The sequence below is a fragment of the Syngnathus typhle genome, linkage group LG11 (genome assembly GCF_033458585.1).
Source record: "Syngnathus typhle isolate RoL2023-S1 ecotype Sweden linkage group LG11, RoL_Styp_1.0, whole genome shotgun sequence".
Taxonomy (NCBI): Eukaryota; Metazoa; Chordata; class Actinopteri; order Syngnathiformes; family Syngnathidae; genus Syngnathus; species Syngnathus typhle.
The window spans coordinates 10757241-10772132 of record NC_083748.1 but is presented as its reverse complement, the minus strand read 5'-3'; the positions used below and the strand labels follow the sequence as shown (position 1 = coordinate 10772132).

At 43.0% G+C, this 14892-nt stretch overlaps 2 protein-coding genes across 2 annotated transcripts; both read right to left on the bottom strand.

Annotated features, from left to right (window-relative positions):
* Positions 1-1333: 1333 nt before the first annotated feature.
* Positions 1334-9158, bottom strand: top1a (DNA topoisomerase Ia). The gene is made up of 21 exons (XM_061290698.1): positions 9001-9158; positions 8512-8536; positions 6602-6686; positions 6384-6480; positions 6210-6256; positions 6005-6097; positions 5863-5932; positions 5631-5719; positions 5444-5559; positions 5250-5371; positions 5035-5157; positions 4732-4919; positions 4410-4554; positions 4091-4234; positions 3819-4004; positions 3676-3744; positions 3347-3461; positions 3110-3237; positions 2893-2987; positions 2665-2814; positions 1334-2583 (listed from the first exon to the last, which is right to left on the bottom strand). Exons 1-21 carry the CDS (start codon positions 9031-9033, stop codon positions 2481-2483), a joined length of 2223 nt encoding a protein of 740 aa, XP_061146682.1. The 5' UTR covers positions 9034-9158; the 3' UTR covers positions 1334-2480.
* A 1194-nt stretch (positions 9159-10352) lies between these two features.
* On the bottom strand, positions 10353-14667 carry cyldb (cylindromatosis (turban tumor syndrome), b). Its single transcript, XM_061290699.1, has 14 exons — positions 14508-14667; positions 13964-14435; positions 13579-13708; positions 13133-13362; positions 12883-13051; positions 12590-12722; positions 12340-12444; positions 12201-12280; positions 12041-12107; positions 11832-11964; positions 11651-11759; positions 11448-11566; positions 11163-11367; positions 10353-10938 (listed from the first exon to the last, which is right to left on the bottom strand). The coding sequence occupies exons 2-14, from the start codon at positions 14396-14398 to the stop codon at positions 10733-10735; spliced, it is 2121 nt and encodes a 706-aa protein (XP_061146683.1). The 5' UTR covers positions 14399-14435; positions 14508-14667; the 3' UTR covers positions 10353-10732.
* Positions 14668-14892: the final 225 nt, after the last annotated feature.

The window sequence follows — 14892 nt, the reverse complement described above, 5'->3', positions numbered from 1 at the left end:
TGTTGTGGAGCAGTTTTGGGAAAGCTCATTTTCTACGCGAACGAGTTCAAAGTTCAGTTCACAAATTTTAATATCACTGCAGCACGGAATGTAGAGCAAATACAAAGAATTAAAAGAAAAAAAGATCTCAACAGACAGCTGGTAAGTTCACTTAAATTCTCCTTGCTGCGCTGTCGGGGCACTGAGACGTGGAAGAAATGTGTGTTTGATCGGTGGATACTATTGTGTTCAATTATGAAGTGAAGACTGATTAAAAATGCACATGTCACATAATTGAAACGTATTGAAAGAATTCACTGCTGAAACGCTTGACAGCCATCACCCTACAATTATTATATTGTATAGTAAGGCTCTTTTAGTTAAAAGATTAATGTAAACTAAGGTTTTTTACTGGGGGGGGAATAACCATGTAAACCACAGGTGTCAAGGCCCAGGTGCCAGATACGACCCACCACATCATTTTATGAGGCCCGCTAAGACAAATTGTGTATTAAATTCGTGTCATTACTAGAATTGCAAATTGTCTTCACTTTCAATATCTTTTTTAAAAAAAAATATTTGACCAGTTTTTACTCTTCTGATTTGAAAACGAGTTATTTGTCAGTTTATTTTGTAGCTTTTAATGTATGAAGCAGGGGGGTCGCATTCCAACATGTTTTCCAAGCTTCCCTCGTTAAGTGCAACTGTGTGAAAAGTTAGGCTCCTGCAGAACGGGAAAATGAACTGATCTTTTCACTCAGGTGTGTTTAACGAGGGTAACCTGGAAAACATATTGGAACGCGGCCCTCAAGGACTGGAGTTCGACACCCCTGGAAGCTAGGGTTAGAGTTTCAAACAACTCGTCTGATTTGAAAACGAGTTATTTGTCAGTTTGTTTTGTAGCTTTGACTGTATATAATATGAGGTATTCATATATTTATTTGGGTTGACAGTCATAATGGCCCTCCGAAAGAAGCTATGACTACAATGCGGCCCGTGACAAAAATGAGTTTGACACCCCTGATGTATATAGTAAGGCTTTTTTCAGTTAAAAAAAAAAAAAAAAAAAAGTATTGTAAGGCTTCAAAAAAAAGGCCAAGTATAGTGAGTCTTATTTGTTAAAAAAATACCATGTATAGTTTATTTATTAAAAAAAGAAAGCCCATGTACAGTATGGCTTTTTTTTTTTAGAGAGGAAAAAAAAAGACCATGTAAGACTTTTTTTCAAATGAGCATGTATGACCATGTATTGATTTTTAGGTACAAATAGAATTTGGAGTGTTGAGCAGCATTGGTTTAAGTCGCCAAAGGACAGACGAGACCTGCTGAAATGCACAAGGAAGAAAAGAGATGGTTTGATGTGTGGGGGTTTATTTATTTTCTTAACCTACGATGAGCATACAACTTAACATGATCAAATGCTAGGACAAAAGGTCAAACAGGAATAGGATGTTGACTTAACAACTACTTACATCAACTTTCCTATCATGAGTGGAATAAAATTAATTCACATTAAAATGTTACATTGCTTTCACCTCATTATACAGTCAACTAGCTAAAATCGTAACAGATTGATTATTTTTTGGCAAAGTCGATTTTCCCTCACACGCTTTTCTCCAATGAGAAATACTTTTCCTTTTACAGACTTAAATACATTGAGTTCAAGTAACTGGGCAGGGGGGGGTTCTTTTTCTTAAAAACAAATTAAGTTCAACCCAAATGTAGACTTTAGGGGGCCGAGTAGCAGCTTCAGGGGATGCGGACTTGCAAGTGACAGGATCAATATGACTGATTCACATTTACACTGAAAATAAAAGTCCCTGATTGAGAGGCTGTAAAACATATTCACATTCTGCTTGCTTAAGTAAAAGTTAACATGGTTGCAGTGTTCCTCCAACCCCCAAAAGCTAGCCCACTTCCCACACATCCACATGCTAAACACCATTTTAAATAGTCCAGTTTAAAATAATCACCCTAAAACAGACAGCTTTTAAGGTCGGGGGCCTCTAAAACATACGCACGCTCGCTCGCTCGCTCACTCACACGCCAAACTCACATTTGTCCTTGTCCTCAAAAGGCTTGTGGGTGGTATTAAGGAATTCATTTGATTTGACTTTATCAAAATATAGATGCATTCATAATACACAAAGGGGCTAAAATAAAAACAGTGAATGAAGATACAATGATAAAAAGCATTTTTTCTCTTTTTTTTGCTTCATACACAAGCAATAGGACCACAGAGTTCAAAGCTCAGGCATCGTCACAGGGAGAAAAATGTGAAGGGGTGGGGTAGCGGGTCGTCCAACTACTGGCACTATGCCTTGATGCTCAGTTCAGCTTGATGCCTGATCGCAGATCAGATGTTTAGATTACCACTCAAATGTGGCCTCATTTTTTTTTTCCTGCCAAAACCTTATCGGGTCAGTCCATCGAGAAAAAAAATCATTATAGTAAAAACAAGTATCCGATTAAAAAGTAGCGTTAAAACCACAACCTGGAATTTAAAATTCAAAGTCTTCGTCTGCCATGTCGATGGCCCAGGCGAACTTCTCGCGCTGGGTTTTGTTGTAGATCTTCTCAACGGGAATACTCCACTTCTTACACCTGACAAGGGAAAACAACATTAGCGGGCTAGACATGAACAATTTTAAGAATTTGGCGAGGAAACCAAAAAAAGTCTTTCACCAAGCCACAGAGATGCGAGGATCAAGATAGTTGAGCTTGGAAGTGCCGAGCGCAATTTGCTTGTTCTCTTCACGATCGGTGGCCTGCACTTCCAGCTTCATCAGCTGCTCTTCTATCCTCTGGACGGCCTTCTTCTTGGTCTCCACGGCCCTGCGCGGTCGACGCCCGTCATTACATGAGCCGAACTGGCGCAAGCAAACGTGTGCAGCGCATCTAAACTCCACTCACTTCTTGGATTTTTCATCCCTCCGTACTTTGGCATCGGCCTTGGCGCTCTTCAGCTCTCGTCTGGCGTCCGACAGCTGGTCCCTTTTAGCTTCGATCTGAGACCAATAAAAGGAGACAACTCAGTAAGAGTGGTCTCATGCTTCCATGTTCTTGTGACAGATACAAGAGCATGTGATCGATCATTTAGAGGCGAGAAAAAAAAAAAAAGCAAAGCCACCTTAGTCTGCAGGTTCTGCATGGACTTCTCAAACGTTTTAGGTGGCGCCCTCTGGTGGTTACATAAGATGGCCACAGCTCTGTTGGCCCTGTTGTAGGACAGGATTTTGGCTGGAACGTTCTCCTCCACTAGAGACAAAACAGCAACAGCGTTAATTTGTCAGTGGCAAAGACCGATGCTTTCTCGTCATGGATGTGGTTTGAATTTTTTAGGTGAGACTCGCCAACGACGGCGTACCATTTGTGAGCTCTTTGAGCTGTTGTTGCAAGGTGATTGATGCATTGTATGTACGGAAAACTTTGGCCGTCAGACCGTCCATCAGCTCCTGAAGGTGCTTGTTGAGAATCGAAGTCTGCCAAAACGAAATTGGAACAGCGTGAACAAGATGCCAACATTCCAAATACACCCCTCCCTCTATGTTGAACGAGCGGTAGGTACAGTGGCAATGCCGCAGTCGGAGCTCAACCAAACACGTCCTTAAGTTCGACCTCTTTGCAGAGTTGAAATATCTAATGTAGCCCGTTTAATTCAGGTTGTGTTGTGAAGTTCAACTTCAAGGCACTTACATTCAGGCGATCAAACAAGTCGTCATCTGGCTCTTTGTTTTCCATGAATAACTGAAGATTTTTAAAAACCTGCAAGAGAAACAACAGCCACGATCCTAAGTTTTTGCTGCGGCAGTTTTTTCCTTGGGCGTGCCAAGTCTCACCCTTTTTTCCACAGGGACTTTGTTGTAATATCGGATGGAATCTTTACCCAGGAAGTCAAATTCCACTACGTACTCTTGACCGTCGTTCTCGGGATAGAGTTTGAGGTGTTCCACTCTGAGGGAGCAGCAGCCTACTGTGTCGGCAGTCTCTCCTTCCTCTTTCTCGTTTCCAGCTCTCAGAGCCAGCTGCGGCACACGAGAGAGAGCAAGCCGGGGGGCGTTCACGTCGCATTCCCGCCGAGCGCTTCATACGAGGCCGCGCTGGAGCTCACCTTGTCAATGAAGTAAAGCGCCACGGCCCTCTGTCGAATTCTCATCTCCTTGGACTTCCAATCGTCGCGATATTGCGTCCTGATGCGGTCCACGCATTTCTTGAGCCTGCGGGCCGTTTCATACTTTTGCCAGTCCTTCTCTCCCTGCACACAAAGAAATGAACAAGACTTATGACATAGGAAACGATTCAAATGTTTGGACCATTCCGTTGTCGTCACGGTTCAGCTCCCTTGGTGTTCTCAGATTTCTACTTTTCTCAATAACCTATCACAGTTCCAACTATTTGAGTGGATATGATCAATCGAGGTTATAGCCTACCTTAATCCTTGAGCTGGGGTTCAACATGATGTACTTGATGGAGCCTTGGATGTTCTCAGTCCACGACACCAACCAAGTCACCTTGTTATCATGACGGACCTCTTTCCACTTTGTGCCTGGAGGAGGCTGCGGGTGCTTGGAGTCCCTGCGCGCATTATTAGATTTATACAGTAAATTGGGAACGTTACCGTGCGATACTTAATCGCCTGACATGTTTTAATCGAGAATACATATATTCCTTGAAACATGTACAGAGTGACTGCACTTGAGCGTGTTGCTGCCCAAAAAAAGAGGCTCGACAGCATTGAGGAGATGCACTAACTTGCTGCAGTTGATGATAATGTCTTTGGGTCGGATCCGGCGTTTTAGCATGCCCATCTTGGGATGGTCCCCGCGACCACGGAACAGGCCGGGCGGCTCAATGCGGAAGTTAGCAATGCGTTCCCTGTGTTTGTCCATGATGCAGAAGCCGTACTCCTGCAAGAGGCGCTCGTTCTCTGCCTTTATTTTCTATCAAGGGGAAAACAAGTTCATCCATCAATGCCGTAAGTACAAGAAATAATAATAAAGAAAACTTATGTTAGGAAAGGTTAACATTTTGGTTTTGCAAACAGTTAGTGTTTACCAATTTCTCTTCCTTGGACATGGCCTTTCTGACTTCAGTCTGAGCCTTGAAGTAGTCCGACATCTCAGAGAAGTTGCACTTTTTCAAGTCCGAGATTTTAGCTTTTTCATCTGCGGTCATTTCCTGAATTAGGGAAGAAAAAAAATATCATCCTATTAATTAAGAAAAATTGGAGAAACAAGGTGCTAAATGACTTGGTTTCTTTTTCCACCTACTTTGCGCCAATCTTTAAAAAAGTTTTTTCGAAAGATGTCCTTTGTGGTGTACTCATGGTCCAGCATTTTGGCAAAGAATGTGGCTACCTCTTCTGCCTCTGGGCTGAGCTTCATCGGCTTACCTTAAAGATGAAAGGATGTGGTGACCGGCCAGGTAGATGCACTGTTATAAAAACGTGCCGTCCGCTTCTTACCATCGTAGTAGAAGTTGACTTTGCTGGGGAGTGGCTCGTACGGTGGCGCAAACACCGGTCCTTTGTGTTCCAGAAATTTCCACTTGACACCGTCCGTGTATCTCTCCTCTTCCCACCTGGGAACAGTAGCAAAATATAATCAACGTATAAAAGCATGCAACCGAATCTACTCACAACATTAACTCACCATTTCCACTTCTCTTCTGGTTCCTTTTTTGCTTTCTTTTTTCCATCAACAGTTTCTCCTTTTTTATTTGTCTTTTTAGGCTTGACGTCCTAAAAAGGGAAGAGAAAAGGAAGCAAGTTGGCCCAACCCAAGCTGCGATTCAAATCTAGTTGAGATAGCTTGACAGTCACAAAAGTCTTTCACTGATTTAAAAAAAAAAAAAAAGGAGCCCCATATTATGTACTTCACTTGCCTCAATTGCTTTCCTTTTCTTGTCCTTCCTGTCGTTTTCTATCTTTACTTTCTTGGGTTTAAAATCATAACTGAAACATGAACACGAAAAAAGTTACATGGCCGAACATGACGTGTTTGAAATATGTTTCTTGGCCACTCACTCTTCGTCATCATCCCGCTCTCTCTTTAGAGACTTGTCGTGTCTCGGCGAGTGGTAAAAATCATCGTCAGGCTCACACTTCACATGTGGCGGGCTGAAAAAGCGGCAAGACCGTCATTCTGTGATTTCTCCGCACGGTTTGTCGACGTATGGGCCGCCCCGCGTATCACAGGGTATCCCTTAAAACGGAACCCAAGCAGACATACCTGGCGAATCCATTCTCCTTTTTGATTTTACCATCAACAATTTTCATCTGTAAAGAAAAACACGTTTGTGACTTAAAAGTCATTTGGTTCAAAACTTGTATTATTACTACTTGGCGTGTAAGAAAATAATTACGTAGTATGCCAGCCACCGAGCATGCGTTATTTGGAGCTCACCTTTTTCTCCTTGTGCTTGTCTTTAAATTTGTCTGTGCTTCCATCCTTGTGCTTCATCTTCTCCTTATCTCGATGTTTTTTTTCAGATGAGTGCTCACTGATGCACCAAGAAATGAAAAACACATATGTAGAGGTCAGCTTGAGCGGAACAAAATGATTTGGGCAGCAGCCGAGTCAGGGAGGTGTGCACTTTGCAAATTGGAAGAAGCACGTTATACCCATTGCCATGCTTTAGTTTCTCCCGTTCTTTATCCTTCTTGTGGTCCTTGTGTTTGTGTTCTTTATACTTATGCCTGTGGGAGTCTACAAGAAAAAAAGAAAACGGACAGTGTGAGGACAGTGGCAACCAAAATAAGGTTTCAGTTTTTGTATATCCCTTTAAGATGTGCAGGTTCAATGTTGTATCAGTTGTGTATGACCACAAAAGGTTGGCTCCTTCGGCTTTTCCCCGAAGGCGTCACCACAGCGAAATACCCGTTGTTTTTCCCCCAGATGATTCGCATGAGAAGTTTTTGGCTCCGTTTTTACGCCGGATGCCTTTCCTGACGGAACCCTCTGCATTTACGCGGGCTTTGAACCGGCACAAGGGAGACACTGACGTGTGCCGCTATGGTTGCATATGGTTCCCTGATCGGGAATGGAACCCAAGCCGCGGAGGCGAAAGCCCCGCATCCTAACCACTGGTCCATCAGGGATCAGGGGAATAAAAGTAATCACTTCAAATCAATGAGACAACAAGCTCACAGTAACCCCGCCCCTTCGTGGCATGTTTAAGATAATGTGAAATGATGACATGTAACGACGTGCAAAAGAGCACTTTTCTCCTTTCGCTCTACTTTTCAGTTAAGAAAGATAAACCGCGGCAGACATGCTTTTACTATCATAGATTAACAAAAGCAGACTGCAAGGAGTGGGTCACACTCGCTATAGCTGATGGTTTTGTCTAAACTGATTCTCAAAGTTGGGTGGAAATGGCAGCAACTATTTTCACAAATTGATGAATCTCTTGTATTATTACATGTTTTCATTCCCATCCTTTAGTCAACAAATGGCATTATTTTAAACTGACATTGTCAGAGACTCAAATTATAATTCTGGCGTGGTTAGTATTGTCAGAAAATAGTTTGTGTGTGATTCTACAGTCTGCTTTCGAGGAGAACTACAGAAACGAATTATCCAAAATAATTGTGAGCAATGTAATAACTGAGTGGTTATCATATAAACTAAAGAGAAGGCTACAGACTTATTCTCTTTCATGTATCCTTTTACTACATTATATTGTTATGGTACACACTTAAAAGAAAGCACTTGGACTCAAATGTATTTTTATATCTTGATTAATACGGTTTTGACAACACGAGTCATTGCCCCCTCCCCAAAAAATATTGTGTGCCAAGTGTTTTGCAAGACATACAATCACCTTGTCATTCCTCATATCGGTTGTACTTGGGGCCTTACAATAAGATGAAAACCAAACGGTTTGAAATTGTATAGGTTAAACCCCCTAGTTGCTACTTTATGTCAAGTTAAATGCTGCCCGAAGCATGGCGCTGTCAAAAGTTACTTTCTCTTGGGCGATGAAAATGTTACCCCCCCAGTGGTGGAAACACTAATTACGGTGTCGGGTGTCGTAAATAAGAACGTTGCTATCGCCGATCACATCATTTTCCCGAGTGAAGCGTTGTGGAGGCGAGATGAGGAGTCCTCTCGGCCATGCAGAGGCGGCGAGCTTGGGTTCAGATCGCACTCGCAGTAGTCAGGCCGCTGCGCCGAAAAAGAAAATGGCGCAGAGACTAAGTCCTCAACCCCCAAACCCTCACTTTCAGGTGGGAAATTCGCCCGGTTAACGTGAGCGACGGCTTCAGAGAACACGACAAATCGATAAAACTCCTCTAGATCTGTCCAAATAGGCATTCCAAGTGGCGATATTGTTTTTCAAAGAGCTGTAGCGAGACCTCCCTTTTGAACAATAGACGCTTGTGAGTGAAAGAGAGGACTTAGTCTCTGGACGCCATTTCTGTCCTCTGCTCTAAACTAATCTCATGTTGTAATGTATCACCGAAGATATGTACAAATGAGAGAAAGGGCATTTTGATCGTCATCTATATTAGAAACGAAACACGCTTACCGTTTATCCGAGAGCCACAGTCATTCTGAAATATATTAGAAAACAGACAAGGGTTACATTTCGTAGAAGCTAACCAGCCGGCGGCTAACTAACTTTGAACTTGCTGGATGGCCAATCGGCACTATCTTAGCTTCTTAGCTAGGTGAGCTAATGTGCTACGCTGGCTGGTAATATGGCTTAGCGGCTAGAGCGAGATGCTAACGTCACACATTACCAGCAGCTTTTCGGTACTCCATTCGAATATGCATCCAAACACATGAAGACTAAGCGATAACTGCCGTGTCATCAATAACAAATGAAGGATACAAGTTGTCAACAAATTATCATTAACAAAACGAGAAGACTTAAAGAAGACACTCGGCCAAAGCGCATTAGCATCCACTATTCACAGTTAGCCAAGTTATCCTGTCAAACCAAACAAATGCTCTGCCAGCAGGCACCTAGGCGCTGAATATTGACGGGGGTGTCATAAAATGTACTCAGCGTTACCTGGTCCTCGTTGTGGGAATGGTCCCCACTCATTTCCTAAGCGGTGATTGACAAAAAATAAAAATGACAAACGTGAGGGGGCAACCACACACCGGCGAGCAGCAGCAAGCAGAATGAAGAAAAGGCTGGCTTGTGCAAGACCTAAGTCCCAAATGAACGGCAGAGCGCATGCGCCTGATTTAAATGGTTCGCAACTGTAGCTCCTCCTTTGGAGGAACGTGTTGCTTTTTACTCAACGTTCCCAGGCTGAATGTCACTGCATTTGGTTGAAACCGCAAAACCGGCTGGATGCATGGCGACATAACGAAAATAGTTGAACAGATTGTTCACAGAAATATTCACTATGTCAAAACATTTGTTTATTATATTATAATGACCCCCATTTAAATGATATCCTCTAGTCCTTGGAATGGTGTTGTGCTATGACTTCAAACATGGAGGTGACCAGAATGTAGGCCAGAGAATGCAAGGCAGGCCAACCTGCCCTCGGTAACCTTGGGAGCCTTCAGCGCTACATCTCAAATAACAACTCAGGAGTTTCAGACTACAGTTGATGTGCAACGTAGAGAACGTAAAGGTCACTGGCCATGTGTTGCACTATGTTAACTGACAGAAATGTTCTTAACCAAAAGCTCTTTCAACAACAGCAGCAACGTCCAAGCTGCTCTATGGCTCATGTTAACATATTAACCCCCCCATATAAGCCCCTTTGTTATTCTAAACATATTTGATAGCCCAAGATAGACGCATGTGTTATTTGTAAAACTGTAATACGTTTGTATACTCACGCATCAAAGTAACATTCTTACATTCTCTAAGTTCAAAGGTGATTAAAATTGTGCCTAAAGCGTGTTTTGGTTCACCTTTGAGCAGCCAAAATAAGATGACGCGACTCAGTTTGCTGAAGTAATGCTGAGTTGGCAAACCTAATTCCGTCCAAAAGAGGGCGCTAAAATCCACAACGTTACACTAAACATTTACACTCGCTTCCCATGTGATTTTGGACATGGATGAAAGGGTTTTTTACATAAAAACGCAACTACTACTTAATATATTGCTAAACGAGTGACAATGTGCATTATGCACCCTAGTAACTAACTAATTACAATAACAACAAAAACTTGTTTGGGGGAGGGTGGGGGTATCAAAATGTGCACTAACATTTTGTCGAATTAAATGATTTGATGAATCAAAACCAATCCAAATAGAATTCGAAACTATGAAACTGCAATGTTTCCACACATCGAAATAACACACCGTGCAGCTGTTTACAGTGAACACAATCTGACCTTATTTGTACTTTTTCCATTCCACTTGAGACAAAATATGAAGGAGGTCAAGGTGGCTCCAGCTACCTTTTAGGTCTACCCCAAGTGCTTGAATAGATTTATTGCATGAAATAAAAAGAAAAAGCATTTATATGTGACATTCTAAATCTTACCATAAATACCCAGTATTCATGACAAAAGGAAAACAATAAAGTAAAGCAATAGAAATGTCTAATTAAAAAAAACGTTCGTTTTACTCCTCTCATGTCTGAGTATGTAAAGGAAAATTGTAGTGAGCTACCGTAGCATTTCCTTCCGATATTACTGCATTATAAGGTATGTAAAAAAAAAAAAAAACATCACTGACTACTGTTTGTATTCAATAATGAAAAATCTGGTTGATAAAGTGCAAATGTATTATTAAGCCACTCTTGCAAGAACACTGTGTCCTTGTCGTCATACATTTAAGGCTCCTGATGATTTGTACTAGAAAGAGTCATTGCTGGCTTCTGGTATAAAAACATGTAGGAGTCACACAGCAGCCTGCGTACAAGCTCGGGAGCACACGAAGGGTTGGCCCGTGCTTGCTCCTCCTCAGACATGGACAAAAAGTCACCCAACTCTGGACAAGCTCGGATCTCTGGGATGTTGTAGCCCCTTTGATCATCACCTGACAGGAAGAGCAGCGTCGAGATTAGACTTCAGATTGAGACGTGATAGAAGAGACAAAGTCAGAGTGCATCCTTATCTGCATTTGTTGAGACTGCTTTATCAGAACATAAGTCATGAGCGACGGTTTCATTTGAAAACATGTCAGCGTTTGCACAAATATTTTGGGGGGGTATTATGTCACTGCCTAGCTAAAAAGAAAAAAAAAAGATGAATCATCCTCACCCCATCTGTCTGCCATGCTGTCAAAGAAGAGCCAGGAGTGTGGGTCAGAACCGTATTTGACAAAGGCCACGTAGTGACTGGTGTGAATGCAAAGCACGGCAAACAGCTGCAAGGTGTGCCGAGCTGCAGGGGAAGCTGCGGATACCTCAGCTGGAACCGCCAAAGGTTTTGGGCTATGCCCCAGGCGCGAGGGATGCCTGTGCACCTTCAAAACAAAGAAGCAGCAAAATAAATTAAAATGTCGTGTTTAATACTAGGGGTGTTACATTAGTAAATTTGTCTTGCCTGTGTGTTGCAGGTTGTGCAGTATTGTTTAATTCTTCCTGGATGCAGTTTTTGATCTGGCAGACACTGGAGACACTCGTGCTCTGCCAGTTCCCCACAGATAAAACATTGCCTGGGTGCTGTGGGAACATGCAGAGATCATTTAAGAAGAAGAAAACAATTTTTTGTTTGTTTTGATATTTACGATAGTGTAGGTTCCTTACAGTTGTAAAGTAGGTCGGCGATGTCCAGCTCCATGGATGGAATGATGTGAGAGAACATTTTAAATTTGTTTCCAAACCTTGGCATCTGAACTATCAGACAGGATGGCATCTAGAGAACAGGTCAAGAAGGATATTAGAATTAAAAGGATGAAACAGTGACATCTTTTTTTGTTTGTCATACCTCTTCAAACTTGACATCGGATGACAGGCAGGAAGTGTCCATCAGCTGTTGCACGGTGGGTATCTGTGCCATTTGCTCCTTTTCCAGAAAGATCTGGAATGTGTAAGCCCCTTGATAACTTTCACTTCTCGACCTGGTAGAAATGTGTACTTTGTGATTTATCAGCCAGACAGAGGAGATATAGAAAACGAGACCACCCAAGGTCCTACCTGAGTTTAAGCAGCGGCTCAATCCCAAGAACCTTCTGGAAGAGAATTGTGATGAATTCCTCTGGGTCTGCAATGAGAACACAAATGAAATTGATAAATAAGACGCTGGACATCATTCATGTTTTTTAGCAACCACGCCTTATAGGAAAAGGACTTGGACCTTTTTCGTCTGTTCGAAATGTGTCACAGCCAAGCTGATTGCGGAAATTCATCACACTGGCAGCAGGTACGAAGCCTTGTCTGCAAGAAAAGTGTTTGAGAGCAAGGAAAATGCCATGTCAGTGAGAAAACAATAATACCTGCGTAAACGGTTGACTATTTTTCTCAGTGTAGAAGCAATCGGCTGCACAGTGTCTGCAGGCCAACGGCAGATATTATCCAGGGTCACGGAGGAACTGAACAAACTGCAGAAAGAAAACAACAGCTTTTATCTGGATGCACTTAACTCCTTAGTCGCATGACATTTTTCAAGACGAAAAGTCACGTCACATCAAAGCACCACTTCATAGTCAGCTGTTGTGGTGGGTGGTGATTCTGAACTGGTTCTACCTGAAAAGTGTGGCGTCCAGATAACATGAGTTGATGTGGCCTTGGATCCCTTTCATTCTTCCCACTAACAAAGACATGACCTCCGATTCAGCAATGGGTGCCACATACTCCTCAGAGTCCACATATGGAGGAACTAGAGCACACAAAAAACACTTTTTTTTTTCTTTTCCAGTGATGCAACAAATAGCGACACATTTAGTACTAGTATTTAGCAATCCAGGTCGTGGATTATAAAAGGTGGTGCAGATTTTTAATTACTAAAAGGTTAATGTTCCATTGTATTCAGCAATTACCTGAAGGTATTTCTGCTTGGCTGTCGGTGTCACTTGCTGTGAAGGAGCAGACAAACCTGCTATCGGGGTTGCATTTAGTAACAGGAACAAATAAAGCCCTGCTAATTTTGCAAGTGAAAAATCGCTGGCCTTTGTAAGTCCCATCAGAACAACCGTTCACATCGTAGTCCTGATGCACAAAACAGACCAAATCATTTGCAAATATTCCCAAAGCTAGTTAAAAACCTTTCATGCGAATCTTGAGACTCACCAATTCGAGTCCAGCCCATTCGGAGTTTTTTCCTTCAAGGACACCCAGCCACCTCACAACCCCATAAACTGTGACCCCTGTGTTGGACACAACCTCCACCATGGACCCCACCTCCAAAGGTGCACATGATGTGTTGATGCTGCTTCTCTGCTCTGTACGTTTTTCTTTCATTTGTCCATGAGATCTAAGAATTGGCATGGAGTTCATGCGCAGCACCTTTTTGTTCGTGCCTGTAAGAAGGTAGGGAGGGTCCGGGTTAAAAAGTCACACGACATATAGTATCTTTAATCTTGTGACATGTTGTTGACAGTATGTTCGGAGTATGCAGACAACTCTGAAAGCACGCCAAGCCATGTGATGACTCCACTCTTCTGCATTCCAAAGCAACTGGACTCGTTTTACGACTACAGCGCATTTTCTGATAGCACGACGTGGACCACACATACCACCATGTTGGCCAGGATTAGAGTTGAGTCCCAGGGGGATGGAATAAGATGGGACCACCTGGATAATGTCTGCAGCACTGAACAGGGGCATATGAGCAGGCTTTTTGGATAGTGAAGCAGGAGCATTGTCCTAGATGACAAAAGCAGATTGTGAAAACCAGACAATTTCAATTAAGCCTTCATGATAGTTCAAGGTTTCCGAAGTTCATTGTTTGACTGTCAATTTTTACCGTGACAGGTTTATAGAATGCATGATGTACGACAACTCAACACCTACGCAAATATTAGCTTGAGGCGCCTTAATGCTCACTTATGGTTTATTATCACAAGCGTCACCTGAGGTTAAGTCAACAATGATCCTGTAATTATCGTGAAATGCTCCTACCACAAATTCCACTTCAAATCCCAGCATCTGCAGATCGTCTTTGTTTTCCTTCTTCCCAATCTGCATCAGGTTCTTCACCACTCCCGGTTGATGGCCCTTCCTGTGCTTCACCACCACCAGGTCATCCACAGTCAGCTCACAGATGGCCGAGAACAGCTGCGGGTTGCACAGCAGTTCCAGGCGTTTGTTCACGGAGGAGATGAAGAACAGGAGCTGAGCTTGGTGGCGGCTCAGGGGGTAAGTGTCCTCCTTCCGCACGACGCCTCCCTTCTTGGGTCCCCCCGCGTTTGACCCCCCGGAGTAGAGAAGCCCCATCAGCTCCCCGCGTTGCGTCTCCGATTCCACCCGACCAATGCATCCCCGGTAGAAGCCTTTCCACGACTTCCCACGTGTGACGATGAAGAACTTCTCTTTTAACAACGGGATGGTCTCCATTGAAGTAAGTCTAGCAGGCGTTTTACACAGTAAATCTGTTGACACGGGAAAACATCTTTACCCTCGCATTTGTTTCGCACCAATGTTGTCAAAACAAACACTCACCTATAGATTTTCCTTCGGGAGAGAGACGCGCCGCCACCCGCCAACAACTCAACGACAACTCGGAGACTATCCGACTATTTGAAATTCGAAAACATGTCCAATAGCACTTTTTGACGAGGTATTTAAGTGAGTGAGAGTCTCCTTTGCGCGGTCACGCCCACTTGCCTCGGCACTTCATCTCCGCCCTTAACACAAAGTGCGTGCACTCACGGGGAGACATTTCAATGACAGTGCGTGACTGCAGCTACGATTAGATAAGGAGAATGAATTTTTGGCCTGACTCTGGTGGCGTAATAAGTTCGGCCATGCCACATTTAATTGCAGAAGTTTTCTTACATCAGTAGGGATTTACTAGACTCCCCACCATTCCGTTACAATTTCAGAAACTA